At 38.0% G+C, this 23,163-nt stretch overlaps 2 protein-coding genes across 2 annotated transcripts; one reads left to right on the top strand and one right to left on the bottom strand.

Annotated features, from left to right (window-relative positions):
* The first annotated feature begins 265 nt into the window (after nucleotides 1–265).
* Nucleotides 266–6,887, top strand: LOC145784124 (protein misato homolog 1-like). The gene is made up of 2 exons (XM_082595878.1): nucleotides 266–536; nucleotides 4,645–6,887. Exons 1-2 carry the CDS (start codon nucleotides 266–268, stop codon nucleotides 6,237–6,239), a joined length of 1,866 nt encoding a protein of 621 aa, XP_082452004.1. The 3' UTR covers nucleotides 6,240–6,887.
* A 998-nt stretch (nucleotides 6,888–7,885) lies between these two features.
* On the bottom strand, nucleotides 7,886–19,273 carry LOC145784125 (cell division control protein 45 homolog). The gene is made up of 16 exons (XM_082595879.1): nucleotides 19,135–19,273; nucleotides 17,126–17,251; nucleotides 16,740–16,861; nucleotides 16,411–16,531; nucleotides 14,178–14,240; nucleotides 13,794–13,889; nucleotides 13,453–13,571; nucleotides 12,868–12,981; nucleotides 12,500–12,658; nucleotides 12,226–12,352; nucleotides 12,016–12,066; nucleotides 11,397–11,464; nucleotides 10,710–10,848; nucleotides 10,477–10,569; nucleotides 9,971–10,086; nucleotides 7,886–9,780 (listed from the first exon to the last, which is right to left on the bottom strand). Exons 1-16 carry the CDS (start codon nucleotides 19,183–19,185, stop codon nucleotides 9,639–9,641), a joined length of 1,707 nt encoding a protein of 568 aa, XP_082452005.1. The 5' UTR covers nucleotides 19,186–19,273; the 3' UTR covers nucleotides 7,886–9,638.
* Between the last annotated feature and the right edge of the window lie 3,890 nt (nucleotides 19,274–23,163).

Below are 23,163 nucleotides of genomic sequence, written 5' to 3'. Positions count from 1 at the left end.
GTTTGGGGAAACTCCGAACAGCGACTTCGGCTTTGTGCTATTAAACTGCGATCAGCAACTTCGGCTTTTTTTAATTTTTTCTCTCGATCTTTTCAGGGTACAAACTGACTGTACGAATGGTTCAAGGTACGAACTAGGTTGCACCCCTTTAACTAAGCTTGTTTATTGAAATTGCAGTTATAAACTTCTTTTAAAAGCAATGCTGTTTAATTGATCTTCCAAAAGGACTTGTCTTAACACTTGCTTAACTATAGGACAGGTAAAAATGACCAAAGAAATCATCACCTTACAACTAGGCAATTATTCAAATCATGTTGGGACTCATTGGTGGAACATTCAAGAATCCTCCTTTGTATACAAGGAAGATGCAAATGTCATGTCAGAAATTAATCATGACGTTTTGTTTCGAGAAGGACACAACTCAAGAGATGTCACATTCACTCCAAGGCTTGTTTTTGCTGATTTCAGTGAAAGTTTGGGAAGCTTACCTGCAGAAGGGACCTTGTACAAAACAAATCAATATGATGTGAAAGAAGGTAAGGATAAAAATATCTTTTATTTCATTATTTTTGCATTTTAATTAAGAATGATTGTATCGTTTTGATCCGTTATGTATAGGACAATTTTGTTGTCACTTTTTTGCAAGGATGGCTTGCCTCCTCAGAATCCCTCCCTGGCGCTTGTCACTCTATTTTACTTATGTATATATATATGACTTAATTCTCTTCATAATGTATGTACATAATATTTTATAATAACTATTGCTCACAGACTAAATTTATTTATTTCTTAGCAACCGAAAAATCTATTGTTGGTTTCTTTCTAAACTTAATTGCTGCATTCGTGAACAGGGCTGCACTTTTTGCCTTTTTCGGTGACGAGGTCACTTGTCACGCGCCATCACTATTCGACAAACGCCGTGCCTTACAAAAAAAAAAGGAAAATAAAAAGGTAAAAAAAAAAACTGAGAGAGGACTAAACGTCGTCAGGTCGAGGAACAATCGGGGGGGGGGGGGGCATCACGTGATGCAATCATAAGAGTGCTGACTTACGTAAACTTTCTTGCGCCAGATACTTCAAAGCAAGGTCTAAATGTGACGCTTCACACGAGAAACTCCCAAGGCGTCAGCGCCGCCATTTTTGAACACTGCGAGAGAATGCTTTGATCGAAGTTCCAACGCCTGGCATCAAACATTTCGCCACACACGTTTTGTGTTATTCGACACAACGGGTTTCCTTTATAGATAAAATAACCGAAGTAGGCTACTTTAATTGTCAACGTGTTTGCAAGTTTATATTTGTGTCTGACTTATGCACTTGTTGTTCCATATTTGTGTCTGACTTATGCACTTGTTGTTCCAAGCTTGCAGAAATGTTTTGCACTGTGAATAAGGAATAGTAGACAGATAAACACGATTGCAACTTGACTTCCATCCACTAAAAGGGTTTCTGTGATTACGTAATGGGTGATTTTGCATTTACAAAACCACACAACCCAGCTGGCAAAACCCGTCGTTTTTACATTGATTCAACGTCTGCAGACGTTGAATCGAAAAAACGAGAAGCGAAAAATATACTAGAGTAGTCTATCACGAGTCACGACCGCACTGTTTGATTTGTAGTGATGTACCAAAAGTAGCGATACGCACGCTGTTACGTTAAATAACTCAGGGGGAAAGGTAAGTTAATTTTGGGTTGATTCAACGTTCGAGTCAGCACAAATCTATTTAATTTTCCTGGCGGATTACATTGCGTACCCAAACAGCAAAAATCATCATTTTTGCATTGATTCAACGTCTACAGACGTGAAGTCAATGCAAAAATAACGAATTTTGCTGCCTGCGTAACAATGCCCAAGAAGAAATTTACGTTTGTTTTACATTAATTCGACATCTAGCGACTTTGAATTATCATAAAATAACGTTAATTGTTCAACCAGGTGCAGGTAACAAATTAATATCTCACTGCGAGATGATTGCCTCGATTTACATTTACACTAACATAATTTCGGCACAATTAAGATACCGCGAGCAAACACGAGTCTGTTTGATAAAGAACTAGCTGTCAGAATCGGAATCATAAGACGCTGTATGGGAGGATGAGGTTGTCGCGTCATCACTGAAATACTTGAAGACGCAAAACTGCCTGTTCATGAACGCGCAATGCCATATGATCAGAATCATTATTTTTCTTTTCTGCCGAAGAACCGTTTATCTAATTTTGTACTACTTTTTTAACTTGACCCCGTAGCTTTCTAATTCCGATTTGTTTCCGTCATAAAATTCTTTACAAATTTTGCAAAATACCACACTAACTTTTCCTTCTGTTTGATAATCTATAGCAGGTAAATTCCACTTTTTAACTGTATCTTCTTTCACGATGATTTATATTCGCAACGACACCGGTAAACAATAAGCATTCGATGAAAGAATAACATTGCGTAACAATTAAGCCAGTATTCATAAGGTGGCAAACTTTTTACAGTTCACAAGAGCATTGTCAGCGCATAAAATAGTTTGCGTGATGCTCTGGGCTACCGCCGTGTGACACGCAATGAAGAAGCGCATAAAATTTCGTTTGATTAAACATTAAAGCATACGGCAATTGTCGCAGCAATCTAAGGTGTGTTGATTTGGCGACGGCAATGTTTTTTGCCGTCGTAGATGGAATCACTCAACCAGCGTGCGATTAAAAACAGTAAGTGACTCTGATACCACACAACTTGTGCGGTAACTCGCGGCCAAACGCTTATAATCTGACTCTTGTGACGTCATATTACTATTCGACAAACAAGCGTAGAATTTTTGGTCGTTCGACAAGAAAGAAAAAATCGCAGCCCTGTTCGTGAATTGACCTACTGAAGATTTTACTATGCCTGATTATAAAGTTGTGCTAAAGAGAATTTAATATTCGAAATCATGATACATAACAAGATAACTTGATATAATTTGGAGTCGTATGTTTTTCTTGAATGTATAATTATCAGGCAATGCATCCTATGGATCCATAATTGGGCTTATCTCTAGCACTAGCTTGCTGGACGTGCAGCAGGGTTGATCTCTAAGTGGTCAAAACTGGTTTTGACCACTAAGCGGTTTAAACCTCAGGGTTTTAACTGGTGAAAACTAGGTTTAAACCGGTCAAAACCAGAAAAATATTTTTATGTAGTGAATGGTCGGCTACCTGGGCTGGGTCTGCTACTATTCGGTGAGTTCCTAACCTCTAACCCTTAACCCTAAAACGGCAATGATAATTAGGCTACGGTACCCAATAATTTTTAAAAAAAATGAAAAAATCACCTAATAGGGACTGGACTCACCGAAACGGGCCATTCCGACCTGGGCTATGGGGTATTTAGGAAATATAAAAGCAGTTGTGAGTTGTGACCATTTTGATATGCAGGCCTCAAAATAGCTGGCGGCCATGGCCACCTGAACTTCCATTAATGGCCGCCAATACCGACCTGTCAGGCAGCCACAGATGGCTACCTGGAAAATTCGTACGAAAGATTATATTTATTTTGGATTTTTCTCTTGTTTCAGCGCCGCCAAAAACAAGACATCAAACAGCTTTAGGACTACTACTTTAATTACATGTCGTGCTACGTCTTATGTGCTACGCAACGGGAGGGCATTGTTGCGCAAATTTTATGGCAAAATTGATGGCAAATGTTTTTCAAAAAAAAAATTTGTTGGAATAAATTCTTGTACTTCAGTTGGCTGTGCAAATGGTTCATCGTTCTATCAAGCATTTTTTGGTTCATCTGAAACTTATTTTTAGAATTTGAATTTTCTCAATAATTAAAATAAACAACTGATTAAATTATCAAAAATAAACAGAGAAATTGAACATTTTTTTTTTCCAAATCCATCAATTAGGTTATTGTTGATCAAAACAAAATATAGTTGAACATCATTACTAAACATGGAGGGTAATATTTTTAATTCAATTGAAAAGCAACTTGATTCATACACTAAAGGGGTTTTGACCAGTAATAGGTGGTCAAAACTGCTCGGTTTAAACCGGGCGGCTTAAATCACCCCGGTTTAAACCGATCAACCCTGGCGTGCAGTTGTTATCTTGTGTTATATTTATTTTTGCATTTAAATGTATTTGTTTTTACAAATATTTAGTGTATGAATGCACATTTACCATATTTTTGTTTATAATATAATCATATGCAATTAACCACATAATCATGCCAACTAAATAAAAGCTTAAATTGACATTTCTGATAAGAGTTATTTTACTTGCCAAAATATTAATTAAAGGTTTATGTCACACTCACATTGATAAAGTTGTTGATGCTTGTTTATAATGAAATACGGTATATAATGATAGGAAAAAGTTTATTTTATATATTATTTAAAACCAAACATTTTGTATCACAGCTCATCTTTCTCTTACTTTTATTATTTTAATGGTTTTATAAATACTGGTACGGTATAACCTATGTAGACAATAAAGTACTTCAAATTTATATATAAAAATAAAGTATCTCAACAAATGTACACTTTTTACGTATGATAACTTGTTTGTACGGATGATAAATTGATGATAACTTTTGTTTAGCTTTTTTAATTTTAGTGTAAATTTGTAACTGGCCTTTCATTATTCACATCATTTTTCTTTTGATTTTTGCAGAAGCTATTTCTTGGGATAACAAAGTTGAAATCCATCGCTCAGCTGTTGTTCCTCGAAATGAGTTTTTATGTGACTTGTACGAAGAAGATAAGCATTACGAGAATGGGTTTGCTGAAGAATATGTTGGTCCTCAGTATAGAAAACTTCAAAGACACAAGAACTCACAGAATCAAACTAATGCCATAAAATCTTATCATCTGGACAAACAGGTTCATACATGGGCAGATTTCAAGAAAGTACATTTTCACCCTCGCAGTACTGTACTTCTCAATCAGAAAAATTCTGACACGTTTGGGTCATGGATTACGGGTGAAAGAGAAGCGAAGTTAGGTAAAACTTTCAGTCAATTAGAAGAATCTGTACGGTTTTACGCTGAAGAGTGTGACAACATGCAAGGTTTTCATGTTTTGTGTGATTTAAACAACGGTTTCGGAGGGTACACTTCTTTTGTGTTGGAGTACTTGCATGACGAGTTTCCTGGTAAATCTTGCGCCGTTTTTCCTGTTTGTCAAACTTTGACAAAACCTAGCTTCACAAAAGCTAAGGACAGTGCACTGTCTACGCTTCTAACTATGTCGAGCTTGTTAGAAAACAGTACGTTTGTATGCCCATTATCTCTGAATGAAGATATATTTAAGCTAAGTGCGGTGAGAAATCTCCCGCATTTGATTTACGATTCAGCTTCACCTTACCACACAAGCGCGATATTAGCTGCATGCTTGGAAGGAACTACTCGGCCCTATCGGTTGAAAGCAAACTCTTCCAGTTTATTGCATTTGATTCAAAGTGTTACTTCTGGTAGTCAGCGATTACTTGGTCTGTCATCTGCACTACCATTGCCGTTTGAGCAAAGCAGACACATGTGCTTGGCTGATTTACTTTGTGACTATCATAGCTCAGACCCATGGATTCCTATGACACCTAACTTTGGGGTCAAATCATCTGTACAGACAAGGGATCCTGAACACTGCTTTTCACAATCCGTTACTTTAAGTGGTTTACCAGACGTCTATGCCGTAGCGTCAGTTGATCATTCAAAGTACAATGACACTTTAATACACAAATGCCGTGACTCTAACGCCGTGGTCAAAATGTACTTAGAAAGTCGTTTTCCAACATCTAGCAACGTAATTTGTAACGTTCATGATCCCATAAAAGTGTCAGCACCTTTTCCTAACATTTTTTCAAAGAATGTCTTGCAAAATGGATTTGTAAGACTACCGAAAAAGTTCCCTTTCGTGGTTTCTGATTTAAATGCTGACAACTTCACAAATAATGAATACAACGTAGTTGGTCCCAGTTCACACAATGAAGGAGCGACCATTGACTTATGTGGCAGCAGTTCAGTTTCTGAAACTGTTAGAAGTGTTCCTGCATTGACTAATTTGAAAAGTTCAACACAACTAGTTCCACTTTTGAAACGTTGTTGTTCCCAAGCGACTGTGTTGAAACGCTGGGTTTCCCAAAATCGCCATAGCGACTATTTACGTGAGTGCGAACTCTTGGCAGAAGCAGAAGAAAAATTTAGAACACTACAGCAAGACTATAGTATTTTGACAATTGATGATAACAGTGACCCTGGAAACTCCGATTAAATCAGTATTTTGATCTGAAGAGCGATTCAAATGTTATTTGATTCTATTTTCTTCACATGGCCATTTCTCCAAAGGGAACGTTCAAATATTACGTAACGCTTTTTTCAATCCCCACTCCCCCATGTAACGCTTTTTCACTACGAATTCAGCACAAAAAACTACCATTCCGTACTCGAAAGCGTTACGTAACGTTTTGCTTGAACCCCCTCCCCCCCCGAAGGCGTTACGTAATATTTGAACGTTCCCAAATGAGGCAAAATATGACGTTTTTTCATCAATCTCACCCCTACTCAATCTATATATCAGTTCTACTCAGAGGTAACATATTCAAACAACTCTTTATGCTAAAGTTATTTCTATAGAAAATGCTGGATTCATTGCATGATTGAGTAGGTTTTAGTGCCGTTATGAAAATACTTCTTGCACAGCTTTGTAGTTGTATTTTGTAGCCTCACGTGTATACGTACAACAGCACTGCAAAACTTGATTTTCGTCGCCAGGTTCCATGGTTATTGCAGCCCAGAAGATAGAACATTTTGAAAAAATCACCTCACCTTTAATGTTTTAACATACTGCGTATTGTTTTCTAAGGTTTCTGCGTCTGTCAAGGAACTGGTACAATATAATCTTTGTAATTTACTTTTTATTCATGTCCATGTTATCATGCTTTGATAGCAACTGTGCTGTACAATATTCATGAAATTATCTTCATTTACTGAATTGCATTTTTGAGTTTTCACCAGTGCTGTATTTGCATTGCTTTTTTTCTATTTCACTATGCTTTCTTTTTACCAAGCACTCTATAATGGTGCCATAAAAAACAGTGTTTACTGCCGTTTTTTAATGGATTGAAAGTTATATTACACCGACTTAATGCACAAGACCACAGACCGCACTTTTGGTCCAAGACATTGCCAAAACAGTCAACTGCGTTTCCACTTCATTCCTAAAATTAAATTGAAACGGTGCACCACTTTTGCTTCCGTATTGATAAAACGGCTTCCTGGCATGGGCTCTATCCAAGGGGGGGTGATCACCCCCCCACTCATTTGGCTTTGAAAAGGTTTTGTGATATTTTATTGATCAAATTTTGAAAAATATATTTTCGCTGTTAGCACATTTTGAATTTTTTATCAATATGAATATACATTTCATTTCAATATGATTTTTTGGTTTGGCAACCCTGAACTACGAGCCAGGCGTTTACGATAGGCACTTTTACATCACCCACTCGTCGAAGAGTGCCTGCTTTTCAATGTGAAATTGCTTTGTGTTTTAGTCACAATTTTCCTTATAAACTCCACTGATTGCAGTCATTAAGATCCTTCTTGCACTCAGTTCAGTTGCAGAAGAAAATATAGTATTAGCAGAGGGTGGGAATCGAACCCACGAAATCGAAATTACTACTCCTCTGCCCTAACCATTAGGCAACGGTGGTTGTGGTGAAGCATTCAGTTAAATTTCTTTGTATCAAAAATTTTCAATCAGAATATCACGTGTCGAGTCACATGACTGAAATCAGCTGAATCGCGAATGAACATGTCACGCATGATTGCGTACCTTTTCGACTAGTGGGTAATGTTAAAGTGCCTACCGGCGTTTACACTGTGTTTTAACTTAGTTTGCATGGTAGCCACTTTAACAAGAATAAATTCTGCCACTGCAAATGACTAGAATGACACCGCCAACCAATCAGGACATGTTATATAAGGCTACCGTCCAATTGTGAACTTTCTCGCACTTAGCCAGAGAGTTAATCTTTGTTTTGAACTTTATTTGGTAATCACAGAAGAAAAAAGAGCAATAGCAGTTGTGAGAATCGAACCCACGTCAATGAAATGACTACTTTCTAACCCTAACCCCTAAAAAGCCAACCAGCTGCCAACTTAGTCGGCAGCAGTGGCCGAGTGGTTAGCGCGTTGGGCTCGCAGTCGAGAGCCTGCATGTTCGACTCCAACCTCCCGCACTTGCTGTTGTTTCTCTGGGCAAGAAACTTCACTATGAGTATAATTGCCTCTACTCAGTGATCGATTTCGAGTAATGGGTAGTACCAAATTTAAGTCATAAGTAGAGTAGACAACCGGAAACGGACATTGCCGTCGGCTGCAGCGTGGGTCAGGTGTACGTCAGAAGGCATACACCGATGCATAGCGTTCAAGTCCGCTTTCTCGCAATGCAGGGTAAAAATATGAAAAACAAACAAACAGCTGATAGAAAATCCAGCACTTGATTTGCTTTGTATCATCTTCTTTTCGCCCTTTTTCACGTCACGGAAAACGTAGTTTATGATTGGTTCGAGTTTTCATTTGCAGTGCCTACCAGTTTGCTTACCCACAAATGCCCTTTCCGAAACATACTTTGTGAAACTACTTGGAAACCCTATGCTTCGATCAGAAAGAAGCTGATGCTGCAATGGGGGGGTCTGGGGGGCGCAGCCCCCCAGAAGTTGAAATGACTATGACGATTTTAGCCCACTGTCCAAAAATCACCCCCCCGAATTCTAAAAGTGGATAGAGCCCCTGCTTCCTGGTATTGCGATTTTTGTCCATTTAGTAAAACAGCTGTTTGACACCAATCAGGACGTTATACAATTGGACGGCCCTTTAGCACAACAACTAATCTATTTTGTGCCCATTACAACATACAGTTCATTTAATAGCCCTACAATGTAATTAAAAGCAGTTCGACTCATCAAAAAGATATGGTCGCACCTAGTTATGTGGTCTCCTGCGTAGATACGAACGAGTCCGTTCGAGCGGCGTTGAACCAATGTCCTTTGGAGCGTGGTACTCGTTCACATCTCTCACCCAACAATATGCTACGACTGCTACGTTGAGTGGGACATAAATGCATACCATACGTTTTTAAAGCGATAGGCGAAATGAAAAACTTACGGAATCACGGGTAGAAAGACGCAGTAGCATTGTTTGGACATCAAGGAAAACATACCTAAATCTTTTTAACAATTCAAATTCCTGCTTCATATACAACAGGTTGCCGTTAACCAATAATTGTCGTCACGCAGTACGTCGGATAATTCTTAAAGTTGAGCTGCTTTAGCATATTACCTTAACAAACATGTCATATCTTTGATGATGTTCTTCAGAGGCTTAGCGTTAATGGCAATCCGATGCAGTTGTTGCTGAGATATCATAAAAACGAACAATTTGTCTTCAAATCGTATACAAATCGCGATTTAAAACATGACATATTGTTGCAAGTGCAAAAAACCTTGTCGTTTGAGCTGTCGTAAGAATGAGCGAAAGGTGCTGCAGAATTCAAAGGTACATTGCTACTTTTGTTTTAACAGGAGAATAAAGTGGAACTAAAGATATTAAAACTTCATAGAATAATTAACAAACAAGAAATCTGTTTCAAGTAACGACACAGAATCTGGCATCATGTCATGATAGTTATCAGCGCATCTAAAAATCTGCTACGGTCTTCGTTCTTCAGCGTGACAATCGACGAATCGAAGTAATCATGTGACGTCGACGACTTCGCTCTCTCGGAGGCGTGAAGGAAGGCGTTGCCAAACAAGCTATGAAAGAGAAAGTCTTTAGTTTATGTACTAAACTTTTCAAGACCATCTGTTCTGTATCCACTACTAAGATTTATTATTGCATTTTCTCGCAAAATAATATTTATAAGCACATGCAGCGGGAACCGCATCTAATTTAACACTGTACTAAACTCAACAATCTGAAGAATATTCAACAACGGTTTGTTACTTTTTTCTCGACTCGTCAGACAGTGGAGGAATTCCAAGAACGATGCAAGTTCCATCCTCGACGTTTTGAGGCGCACATACAACCAGTGGAAGATGCCTCGCCCTTTCACGTTTCGTCTGAAAGTAGGAAATGTACTTAGAGGAAATGCAAAAGTATTTGAAGCTTCACACGATATAAAAGTAAAAAAATAACTTCAACTTTTAATCTTTGATCACGGAAACAAATAACTATGTCACAACTTACATTGTAGGTTACATTCAGTTCACGTGTAGTATTAACAACTCGAAATCTAGCTGCAGTGGTTTCACAAAACTTTCCAATCATGTTTAACCAGCCTTAGACCGAATATCATACGATGCAAACCGCAACCAGTTATCCCTGCATGCAGTTGTGGATTTACTGTAGTTACATGACGTTGTGCGGCTAGGGATGGTAGAAGTAGTGTCCCTATGTGCGGCAAACAAGCTTTGACGTTGTAATTTGGCACCACGTAAGCAACAACTTACTTTCCCAAGAGATCGCATGTAGGAATGCAGGAGGTAGTGCGAAAAGAGGTTCAGAAATATCGGCTGTCCAAAATATTGGGAATCAGGCGAACCCTAAAAATGAGGAAGTTTAATTTTCTTTATCTAGGAAAATGAGCTCAATTTGAAAGTAATAACCAAAACAAGGATACGCCGTCGCTGTGGGCGCAAGACAAGGTTGCACAACTGATCACTAATTAAACTAAATAGCAAACCTCTTTAACGCTTGAATATAGGAACGGTCCATAACTGATGATTTGTCCAATATCAATAAAAGTGCTGGCGTTGCTTTTTATTGCCTTCAATTGAAGCTTTGCCAAGTTCAACCCTTCCTGCAACTTTGGGGCTGTAATTCTATAGAGAATACCAAATGATGAGCAGAAGTCCTAAAATTATAACTCGATACGTGACCAATGCAACGTAGATACAACAGAACAAATAACCTGAATAATATTGAGAAGTTCATAATTTTTGTTTGACAAGACCATGTACTATTCTAGCCTTTCAGTGATTCAAATTACTAGCGAAAAGGTCAAAACAAAATCCCTGTGCTTTCCACAAAGGGAACGTTCAAATATTACGTAACGCTTTTTTTCCGAATTTTTGACCCCCCCTCCCCCATGTAACGCCAACGTAACGCTTTTTTCAATCCCCCCCTCCCCCATGTAACGCTTTTTCACTACGAATTCAGCACAAAAAAACTACCATTCCGTACTCGAAAGCGTTACGTAACGTTTTGCTTGAACCCCCTCCCCCCCGATGTGACGCTAACGTAACGCTTTGCATAAACCCCCCCCTCCCCCTCGAAGGCGTTACGTAATATTTGAACGTTCCCAAAGTTGAATGACCAATCGACCATCGGAAGTGAAGCTCATAATGTTTGCATAAACAAGGCTGCTTACCTGGATAGACATTCAAGGGAGTCGACAAACTTGGAATGATCTTTGTTCGAGTGTGTGGTGTTGTTAGCCTTGTAACACATATCAATGATAAGGGAATGTTAAACTGGATGAAAACTGTTCTTGCAATATAGTTTTTACAAATAAAACCTTTGATGGTCTCAATTTAAGTCTTACGGTGAAAGAAGAGAATACATTTTACAAGATCCTGGCGGGGGGGGGGGGGGGGGCAAGAATATAAAGTCCATCTTTCATGGTTGAGTAAAGAATTAGATAATTTTTTATTGTGAAAGCGACTTTTTACAACTTTTAAGTTTTGACGCATATACTTTGATTAAACTGTTACAGAGGAAGTAAATTCTTATTTACAGTTCGTCGTTAGCAGTTCCACGAAAAACTTAATAGAATTGAGTACGACGGTACATTACGTAATTGCAACATGTGTACTATGTAACGGTCAAGAGCAAGCTTCTATAAAAGTGATTAGCACATGCGTGGTGTAGTCTGTCAGGCAAACCTTTATTGAAATGCATAAACAATTAAACATATTTAGCAAATCAGTTCTTTTTTTACATTAATTCAATGTAAAAAGAGATGATTTTCTGGTTAGGTAGGTACTTACAGTGTTTTCGAGCAGAGCGGCGACCGCATACACTACATCGCTTGCGCATATCTAAAAAGAATCAATATAAAAAACGGTTGATTTGCTGTCTGAAAAACCTATTAAATCTCAACTCAGATTAACATCATTTTCGTGTTAGTACCGGGTGACCTACTACAACCACTTGGTTTGATGCAAAGAATCGGAAAAGCTGATGACAAAGGAACTTACTTTATGGTTAAAGCCGAACTGAGCAGAAAAAGATTGATATTTCACGTTTCTCAGTCCGAACTTTTCCGCAGAATCTTCGAAAAGCGATTGTAAATTGTCTCTTGTTTTCGTTTCCATAAACTCGTAACTGAAAGTAAAAAAACACGAGTTCAACTGAACGATGTCAATTTATCAAACAATAAACAAACGCAGAAAGCTGTAGTACGTAATATATCCAATGAAAGCGCAACTTGGTGCCAATCTTGTCGACACTGCGTTACTCCACAGTCCACACCTTTGTTTGCACTGTGAGAGGGGAATTCCCATTTCCGCGAGAAATTGATGAAGACGCTTCATCCCGACATTAGTCCACACTTTGAAGGCGGTAGCAGTGGCCAGAGAGTGGCATATGCTTTCGAACAAAGACCAGTGTCTATACATGGCTAATTCCAAGCTTAAATAGTAAATAAAATTAAGGAATAGCAACACAGTAAAGTAAATGTGAAGATATAAAAGCACAGTGTGCTCAAATATGCAAATATGAAAGAAGTTAAAGAACATATCATTAGTTTTGCCGACTGCATTCATGTTTGTTAAAGATAAACCACTTTGAGTTTTTTTTCAGTTAATATTGACAGTTGTAAACAGCTTGTCGAAGGATACTCGTGTTCAAAGCTAATCTTCATGCAGTTAAGCGATTTCGTGTATTCGTCATCTTCATCTCGATGGTTCAAACGCGACATGTGGCCTTGAAGTTCCAGTACACTGGATACATATCTGAACATAAACATTAAAAACAAGCGCTTGAAGCAAACATAATGGTTGAAGAAATAACTAGAACTGAGACAACACAAGAGCGTAGACTACCCCTCCCATGCACAGCACATTCAAACTGCGGTATCTACAGGCCAAGCCATTCTTTGTCTATGAAGTACAGAAGATTAGAGGAATAGATAGGATATAGTCCTACACAGTAATACAAAATACACAGACTACATGAATAAATCCAATGCTCTATGCGCAATTATATACAATAGATCAGGCAACACTTCAGTCGTGATATCGTTGCGTGATATGATCAGGTGGCGACAGCTACAGTATAATCTGATATATCATCGATTTTAAAGTACATTTTAAAATACAACACCCAAGTATTCCTGGAGGGCAAAATGACAAAACCTAGCCCATCACATGGAAGCTACATGGTGTTTAGTAAACAAAACAAAGTTTTAGTTGGTGACTTCTTACTTTTCTCGCCCTATTCTTTTGTTTTGAAATTGATCGGTGACCCCCGTGATAGCCCACCATAACAAGTCGTTGTTATCCTTCGACATTCGCCAACCAAGCTCGTACACAATCATGGCCGCCTGAAATTCATCATACGCAATTTTATTGAAACTTAAATTTTCAACAAAACTGTTTTGTTTTAAAACAATTTTACAGAGGTAGTTCTACCAGTACCACAATAGCTTTTGTCTTCTTGTTTTATATAGCTTGTTTCCGCTTGGACAGTGGTTGGGCGGTTTATCTCGTTGGCAGACGAATTCATCGACAAGGTTATTGAAGTGAAACGTATGTGGACAACTTACCGCGGTGCCATAAAATGAAAATTCTTCATAATCAAAAATAATCTCTTTCCTTCTCTCCTTCCATTGTTTTCTTTCTCTTCTTCGATCCAAAGTTGCCTGGTATTGGCAAGAACAATTCAAAACTCACAATCGTAACATCAAACTGACTAGAGTAAGCCAACTGATCAGCAAATACGACGTAGGGGCGACGACTAAAAAGTCAAGATATCACAAAATTATAATTAAATATCATCAAGTTTTTTATACGTCTGATGATTACATGAAACAAAATTAGTCAAAGCAGCAAGTATTATACTCAAACAGACAAAACTGTAATGAAGTGCTGTATTACACAAACATCGATGTCACTGCGACAACATGATTGGAGCAAACACAGTAGCCTACCTCATCAAACCGATGGCGTTTCGAAATTTGTTCTGAATTCTCATCTTCAGCCTCCTCATCCGACTTACATAAATAAGACAAATATTTCGTTAACAAGAAACCTCCATGTTTAATCAAACTAATTTAACAAATTCAATGTCAAGTTTAGTCGGCAGTCTTTCAACCAAATTTTCAGATTAGGAACCGTTCAAATATTACGTAACGCTATCGAGGGGGAGGGGGGGTTTATGAAAAGCGTTACGTTAGCGTTACATCGGGGGGGAGGGGGTTCAAGCAAAACGTTACGTAACGCTTACGAGTACGGTACGGTAGTTTATTTGTGCTGGCTGGTATCGTCGTTTGGATACTAAATTAAGCTGAAATCATATCCAAACAGCACGTATTCAGCACCAACAAAATCTCTATCACGTATCAACTACGGTACTGTAATTTCCGTAATTCCATACAGGTTCTAACACTTCTAAGTGCTTAAAACCTCGCATTGCGAAATTGCAAGGCAGCATTCTTACATCACAAAGATTGCTTTGATGTGAGTGAACAACAAACAACATCATGCTGAACATCACGCAGACCGTTCACAGAAGAACGTGGCGGGCATTGCACAACATGTCTGCAATAGAACAACGACCTAATTGTGACCTTGATCTAGGGATGGTAGAAGTAGGGGATTGCTCACTCAAAAAGAAGGTGGACAACTGGAGGGTCAAAGTGTTATGACAAAATTTGGTGCAACTACAGCTTGAGGTCTGCCGCGATATGTCGAATATCCAGGTGCAGCGTATGCGATCTGGCTGCGTGTGCATAAAATGTGCATTGCCAAAATAAATGTATCAAAATATGTGATATCATGCTTATATAATGCCCATCAGAAATTATCAGAACTGTAAAAACGTTAGACGATCTGCATAAAGAAGTGTTAGAACATGGCTACGCAATATCTCGCAGTGGGCTATATTGCAGATTATTGCCAAAAAATCCCAGTACGACTGAAGAAAAAAGACATGCGAAAACGGTGAGTACCGGTAGGCTAATTGCAAATTGATTTTTTCTAAAAAGAGGCTGAATAAATTTTTGCGATAAACTTTTTAAAATATCAAGTAGGCTAAAAGCTCTTCCGATGGAAATAAACGAAGTTTTTAAATACATCGACGTTTCGACAGCATCTGACTATCTGTCTTCACCAAGATGTTTCTATAAAAATGGCGAAAGCGTGAAAGATTTAGTTCTAAAATCACAACTTCAGGCAAAAATTCTCTCATCGTTCCATGACGCATAAAATTAAAAGTCCTGACGGCAGCAAGATAACGACACAACAATCAGCCAAGGCAATTTTGCATGCGCGAGAAATCACAAACGAAACCATTCCATTAAAAAAAATCAAATGTTTACAAAAACTTTTTTAACAACATTGCTTGTTCTTTTTAATGTTTTATTTCCATACCTTTTAGCCCATTAATCTACATTTTTTACAAGTCATGTTATTTTCCATAACTTCTTTTGGCCGTTTTGATCATGCTGGAGTGATCTGATGTAGGCTACTTGCGGCACTTTTTTCGTTTATACATCGTTTCCATATTTCGTTGACTCGATGTATTTTAATGGAATGGTTTCGTTTGTGTCTCCTTGCGCATGTCAAGTTACGGAAAATAACATGACATGTAAAAATGTACATTAATGGGTTGCGCGAAAAGAAAGAAAAAAGCGGTTTCTTTTGCGATTTTGTGATGTTTCTTTCAATACATAACCAAACAATGAAAGGTTTGGATCGAAAAATTTTGGACGGTGGGCTACTAAACGTTTTCAGTAGGTACATAACGTTTTAATTCCAAAAAAAGATTATAGCTAAAATTTCATGTCTCAAACGTAAGCTTTAGGTGCATACAAACCAAGATATTTTATCACGTGTTTCCACGTCATAATTTTGATATAAACTGGCAAAACGGGCTTTGTAATGGAAAAGCGTCACGTGGGGGAGGGGGTTGACAAAAACGTTACGTTGGCGTCACATGGGGGAAGGGGGATCAAAAATTCGGAAAAACAGCGTTACGTAATATTTGAACGCTCCCTTATGGTTTGTTTAAAAAACATGTGATTAAAATGTAAAAACATCATTTACTTTACAGCTGCGATGCATCAAGCAATAAATAGCCACAATAAAAAACAACTTGACCGACCATTAATATGATAAAAGATGAGAAAGTGTGTGCAAAAAAATAGCTTGCCTTCTACTTACATCTTCATCTCTGTAAATATTATCATAATCAGGAATCGCTTCCACTTCTTCTTCACCATTCTTCAAAATAATGTAAACTTGTCCTTCGCAATAGAAGTTAACAAGATCAATTGGTCGATGACTATAAAAAATAGGAAATATTGTTAAATTCAAAATAACTAGACACGCAGTAAAAAGGTGATTCATATACAGTAGAAAGTCAAGTGGTCTTGTATATCTTTAATGCAGACTTTGTTCTTTATCCTAAAAAAACATCTATTTTTGCCATGCGTGTTTTCAAATTACATTAACTGGGAACTGGCTTCTTACTTTAAAGATTAAATTTGTACCTATCAATCACATAAAAGTTGATATCATCACCAGGATCAAGAACATCCAAAAGGTCTATAGTTCCACCACAATTCAACAGGACAAAATTCTTGTATTGTTCTTTGTGTTCCTCGAATCCCATCTGCAAACAGAAGACTGTAAGGACAATGGAAAGTTTTATAGTATAGAAAAATGTTTTTAAAAAGATTATTGTATTGTAGCATCTTTATATTCTTTATACAGTATATGCTGTGTAGTGTGTACAGTACACTGTAGAATACACAAAAAGTTACCACAAAATATTCAATGCAAGCTATCTGCAAACATGATGATGATTACTCTATATTTATGAATAATCAACTGCACATATCGGCTAAAACTAAAACATAAGCAAAGCGTTACATACCACGAGTTCAGTTTTGCTGATTACAGGCACCAGGGTATATTGAACATGGTCACATTTGAAAAGAGTTTGCAAAATCTTGCAGGCACACAGAGCATCAACATCTTGAGAAACCATCACTAAAACTCGCTAAAATATAAAAAGCACAACCAATCTGTTAATGTTTTGTGAAGAAAGGGGCGTTCTTCCCGGCTATCAGCACAAGGCTGAGCACTCACTAGTACAGCGAGCAGTTGCGATTCGCTAACCATAACGGTATAGCTTCCACGCTAGCCATTCAGACCATCCAATCAACAATATGTTTCTCGGCAGCCGATTTGTAGCAAGAATAGGCTGCCTAGGTATAAATCGGCTGTCGAGAAACATACTGTTAATGTTTGCTTCATGAAGAGATTTTTAATGAGTTTACCTTTGTACGAGTACAAAAAGACTGTTGGACAATTAATGCAAGAAAGGCAAGCAAATGAAATTAAAAAAATTAGATAACTTTCAAATGTCTTGAAAAAGTTCAAGGAAATATGACACTTTTGTCACTTGAAGATAGGGATGGGCAAAATAGAATACCGAATATAGAATAACCGGTTGTAGAGTCTAACCGGTTTCAAAATGCATATGAAATCGGATAATTGAAACCGCTTTAACGATCCACTTCGTAATAGTCCGTTTGATCGCAACGAATTCGCTGCAGCGAAAGTAGAATTGTTTATCGATTCAGTGCGATGCGGCGTCGGAAAACGCACGAGTTTCATTGTTCGCATTAAAGAGATCTTTCTTGTCAACCGCTTTGTAGTCCTCACAGTCTTGCGGAAGTGTAGTACGAAACAGCTTAATCCGCTTTTTAGGATTTTTCTCTATTTCGGTACCACAACCTAAGTTGTTTCTGGTAGAATACAACAGTCGACTTGCCTTCGCTAACATCGTGGGCTCCCACTCTCGTATGCAGGGCAACGTCGACCACAGGGTGTGCGAATTAGCGACCCTCCCTGCTGAAGTACGTACGGAGGCTTTGTCTTAGCTTTTACTGTACTGCCGCAGAGCAAGGGGGGGGGGGGAATTTTTTTTTAGGGGGGGGGGCGAAAAAATTTAAATGGACAAAATCATTATAATTGTAGCTGTTGCTCGAGAATGTTGGGATTTTGCCAGGGGGGCAACAATTTTTAGGTGGGGAGGCGAGGTCCCCCGGCTGGCTACGGGCCTGTAATACCGTACATGCCAGTACATTGACATGGACGACTTGTTGAGCTGTGGGATTGAAGATGCTGCTTGCAGTAGTGAAGATGAATCAGCAAATTTGGCTTCCCCTGCTTCAGAAATAGATACATATCTCACGTTGTTGAAAGCATTCACTACATCTCTTCAAAACGCCCTTGTTTGATGGAAAGCAAAACAAAAACCAATTTTCTTGTTTCTGTCAGTTAGTTTCAAAATATTTTTGTGTACCTGCTACATCTGCTTCTTCAGAGAGATGTTTTTCAAGTGCAGGTTTAACTGCCACCAAGTTGAGATCTCGTTTGACTGGTGAAAGTTACACTGCGATAAGCAATTTTTGTGATGTTCATTGTTTTTGTAAAGTCATAAAAATCATTAAAATGTGTCGATGGTAAAAACTGTCAATTATTCTAGAATACATATCTGTATTCTATATTCGGTTTCAGTATTCTAGAATATTCTAGAATAGCTAATTATTCTATTTTGCCCATCCCTACTTGAAGAGCACTCATCAAAACCATGTAACACACAAAACTATGGATTGAAAACAACTAGTTTTGACGTCCTTACTTTACAAAACAATTTGTATCACTTGCACAGAAGACAAACGGATAACACAAGACAATAATGAAACTTGCAACAAAATTACACCAACACAATATATATAATAAAGAAAAACAATTGTATGAACAATTGAACATGTCTTATTTTAAGTAGATTTAGCTTTAAAAAACAATTACGCTGTCATTAGGTTTAACAATAATATTTTGCTATACACTAATTGCAAACATTTAACAGCTCACCTCATGTTTTATTTTGAGAAAAAATTCCTTGACAAAGTCAGTGATCAACATTTTGAGTCAGATGCAAGTCCACAGGTTGAAGCAGTTTTGACAATAACTTTGAAATTCACATCATTTTTAGTTGTTATATAATTGTAATCTGGTCAGATTATAAATATAAGTAAAAATGAACGAATGCCACTGATGTCGTCCCCTGAACACGTCGTCCCCCGATGTCGTTCCATGGTGATGTCGTCCCTTGAAAGAAGTGTTGCCAGATGTTCATTTTTTGTGTATTTAAATGTAGGTAAAAATTAGGGTTGTTTGAAACGAACTCTTTCAAGTGGAAACGAAATTTTTGTCACCTTTTCTTTTTTTAGCAAATATTTGGAAAAAAAAACAACTAGCTTAGAAATTAACTTTTATTTTTAAAATGTAATTGAATGAAATCAGAAACTTTTAAAAATGGTAGCAAGCCTCGAAACAATTTTTTCCGGCGGCCAAACGTGTCCGACTGAAGCAAGCTGTTCGGTGGCCAATCACAAGCACATGGCGGCCATCGGAACTTCGACATGCATCAATAATGATTTATCGCATCAATAAAGTGTATTGTGATGTCAGTTGCATTCTGCTTATGGTCAGACATCAGCTGCTTGGTCAATCAATAATGTTAACAATTCAAGCATAGACAGTGTGTATTGTGATTTATCGGATGCTTTCTAATCCTTTGTGATTATAAGTGGCAAAGTACTTTATTCACAAGGCCGCTTGCGTAAACTTTTTTGGGATCTTCAATTCTTCATGGCGAACAAATGCGGCCGACGGAAGGGTGAGACCCGACAGACAAAATGTCGGATTTTGTAGGTTCATCGTGGCGATGGCCGCTTTCAGTTTCGAGGCCTGGGTGCTGGGTAGCCTACCAAATTGATTATTTTTTTGTTTGCCAACTAATTCCACAAGTTGTACCAAACTGAAAGAATAACGTAACAAACACCACAATAAATATTGAAAATGTAATAGCCTACTTTCGCAATTCTACTTTTGTAGCCTATGCTTCAGCAAAAAAGCGTATTCCCAGCAAATATCAAGTCTTTTTGGCAGCTATATTCATAATCACTCACTGGGAACGGCACGCGCATTGACGCTTGACCTGAAATGCAACAGCCTGCCGCATATAAACGCTGGCAGCGTTATTTATAATCACTCACCCGGGACGACATCGGCATTGACACTCAACCTGAAATTCAACAGCCCGCCGCATATGAAGCTTTTTCTGGCAGCATAAATGATGGCGCATCCCGATGTATGAGGTGACGACATCGGGGTACGACATCGTCGCCACCCAAAATGAACTGGACAGAGGCAATGGGCTGAAACCTGACAACATTAAAGTTCTAAATGACCAATTACATGTACCACATGTCAAGGAATTTCATTTAAAATCGCAGTTTCCGCAAACATTTTAAAATTTTTCCTCTGAAAAGATCGAGAGAAAAAATGGCACAAAGTCGAAGTCGCTGATCGCAGTTTCCGCAAACAAACAAAAACTCTCAGGATGATTACCAGAAATTTTAAAATGTTTGCGGAAACTCCGATCTCAACCCTAACCATTTTAAAATGTTTGCGGAAACTGCGATCGGCGACTTCGGCAAACTCTGATCATTACCGGAAATTTTAAAATGTTTGCGGAAACTGCGGAAAAACGGAAGCTGCGATCAGCGACTTAGGCTTTGTTGTATTTTTTTCGATCGATTTGTTCAGTTTGTTTGTTTGTGGAAACTCCGATCAGCGATGTTGATTGTTGCCGTCTCTATTTAATGAAAGACACAATCAGGGATTTATTGGGTTTGATGCAGGCTAATACAAGGTTCGCCCGGCGAGACAAATAGCAACTGAACTGACAGAACGAAACGTAACACAGATTGCGCAACAAGGACAACTTAAAGGTCACGTGATTATACGCACACCAGTTTGTGTATTGCAGATGCAAAGGGTAACATCCAATATATCAACAAGCGACTTCGGCTTTTTTTATTTTTTTCTCTCGATCTTTTTCTAACCCTAACCCTTTTAAAATGCTTGCGGAAACTGTAATCAGCGACTTCGGCCTTTTTTAATTTTTTCTCTTGATTTTTTTCCTAACCCTAAACCTTTCAAAATGTTTGCGGAAACTGCAATCAGCGACTTTGGCTTTGTTTTATTTTTTTCCATTGATCTGTTCAGTTTGTTTGTTTGCGGAAACTCCGAACAACAACTTTGGCTTTTTTGAATTTTTTTCTCAATCTTTTTAGGGTACAAACTGAGGCTACGAACTGTTCAGGGTACGAACTAGGTTGCACCCTACTATGTGTTGCTGAATGGAAAGTTGTCTTTGAGAGAGTTGAACTCATGCTGTTTCTTTGTTCACAAAATGAAATTCTCACTTTTTTCAAACCCCCGCTATGAGATAGCAGGTGATACTGTCTTTTGCTTTGATGGTTGAAAATAAAACACGATGATGAAAACTCAAACGACTGGGTTATTAACCAGTGGCGTAGCCAAGGGGGGGGGGGGTTTGGGGGTTACAACCCTCCCCCCCTTTGGCACGCGTGTGACGTCACGATATTGAGAATGATGCTTTCAGTCTAAAAAAAAATTGCATTAAAAGAGCGAGTTTTGCCAATACCAAACATTCAAACATCTCAGCCAAGAATTAGAAATAAGAAAACACAGAGACTTAGCTTTATTTCCGAAAAATGCCAAAGAAAACATGATCTTATCCTTTTGCTATGCTACCAGACAGCACCATTTTACAGGAATATTTGTACCCACATTTTTGTTGAAAATGCTCTCAGAATGCACCAAATTCAAAGTAATTTTTCAAAATTTTCTGGGGGAGGCCCCCCAGACCCCCCGTCGCTGGGTGGTCAAAACCCCCACCTTTCAAAATTCCTGGCTACGCTACTGTTATTAACATGTTATCAAATCAATCACTTTCAAAACTGATTTGTTATGTATAAAAAGCAGTCAGATTAACTTATGGTTGCAATTCGGTAAAACTTTGCATTCTGCAAAAAATGTGAAAATTCACTGTAAAGAATATGAAGCTTTCGATTCTAAAATTCTTGCAGCCTGTGTCTGCACAAATAACAAAAATCTTATTTAACATTTTCTTTCCTGATTCCTGAACCTTACCTGCCTAGGCTGCCTGAAAAAAATCTCTAAAATTTCGAGAGGTGGCGGGAAATAATCTTTTTTTTTCCAGAGCGCTCCGTTTATTTTTTCTAATTTTTTTCAATTCAATTCAATTTATTTTTTTTGTCAGAATGCAGAAAATACTTATTGCGAAAATTTTTGACATAAATCATACAACACATGCCATACAGAGCTGTATAAAAATTGTAAAGTAAAAAATAAAAATCATATGGTGTACTGGAAACCAAAATTTCCCGATAAGTTTCATTTTATTTGTGGCAAGAACTAAAAACTAAAATGTTGCAAATCCAGATTTGAGATGAATTTTGGTAAAGCATTACCAATTTTTCATATGTGCAAGTTATGTATGTGGTAACATTTTGCACGAAACAAATGGTTTCACTATTTCAAACCATATGTCAACAACTGATTGTAGTATCAATATGGACGGGCTTTGAGAATGTAAAAGTTTCTTTTCTCCCAAAAAAATCCGCATAAATTAGTAAACGGACCAATGTGAAAACTTTGAGTTTGTGCAAACACTTCAGAAATTAAATTGGGATTAAATTCTTTAAAGGGGCTGTTACTTGGTGTTTCATTGTTTCCAAGCCCGCCCCGATAGCTCAATTGATTAGCGCGTCACTTCTGGAACAAAGAAGCTTCAAGATCAAGCGGCGCTGGTTCGACTCTCGGGGTGTGCGCTTGAGCAACGCACGTTAAGGACTTCTCTCCATTCAGCGGCATCTAATGAATGGAATAATTCCCCGGCAACAAGACTTCAACAATCGGAAACTTCACTTTGTCAATCTCGGTGACCGAGCCTGCGTCAGTGATTCAGAGCCTTTACAAGTATGCGAAACTACCAGGATTAAGCTC

The sequence above is a fragment of the Aplidium turbinatum genome, chromosome 15 (assembly GCF_918807975.1).
Source record: "Aplidium turbinatum chromosome 15, kaAplTurb1.1, whole genome shotgun sequence".
Classification (NCBI taxonomy): Eukaryota; Metazoa; Chordata; class Ascidiacea; order Aplousobranchia; family Polyclinidae; genus Aplidium; species Aplidium turbinatum.
This window is presented reverse-complemented; position numbering and strand designations above follow the sequence as displayed.

Coding starts and splice junctions, on each gene's coding strand:
- LOC145784124 (XM_082595878.1), top strand. CDS start 266: ATGACCAAAGAAATCATCACCTTACAACTAGGCAATTATTCAAATCAT. Junction 537..4,644: donor TCAATATGATGTGAAAGAAG/GTAAGGATAAAA, acceptor TGATTTTTGCAG/AAGCTATTTCTTGGGATAAC.
- LOC145784125 (XM_082595879.1), bottom strand. CDS start 19,185: ATGTTGATCACTGACTTTGTCAAGGAATTTTTTCTCAAAATAAAACAT. Junction 17,252..19,134: donor TTCTCAAAATAAAACATGAG/GTGAGCTGTTAA, acceptor TTTATATTTTAG/CGAGTTTTAGTGATGGTTTC. Junction 10,570..10,709: donor TATATTCAAGCGTTAAAGAG/GTTTGCTATTTA, acceptor CCTCATTTTTAG/GGTTCGCCTGATTCCCAATA.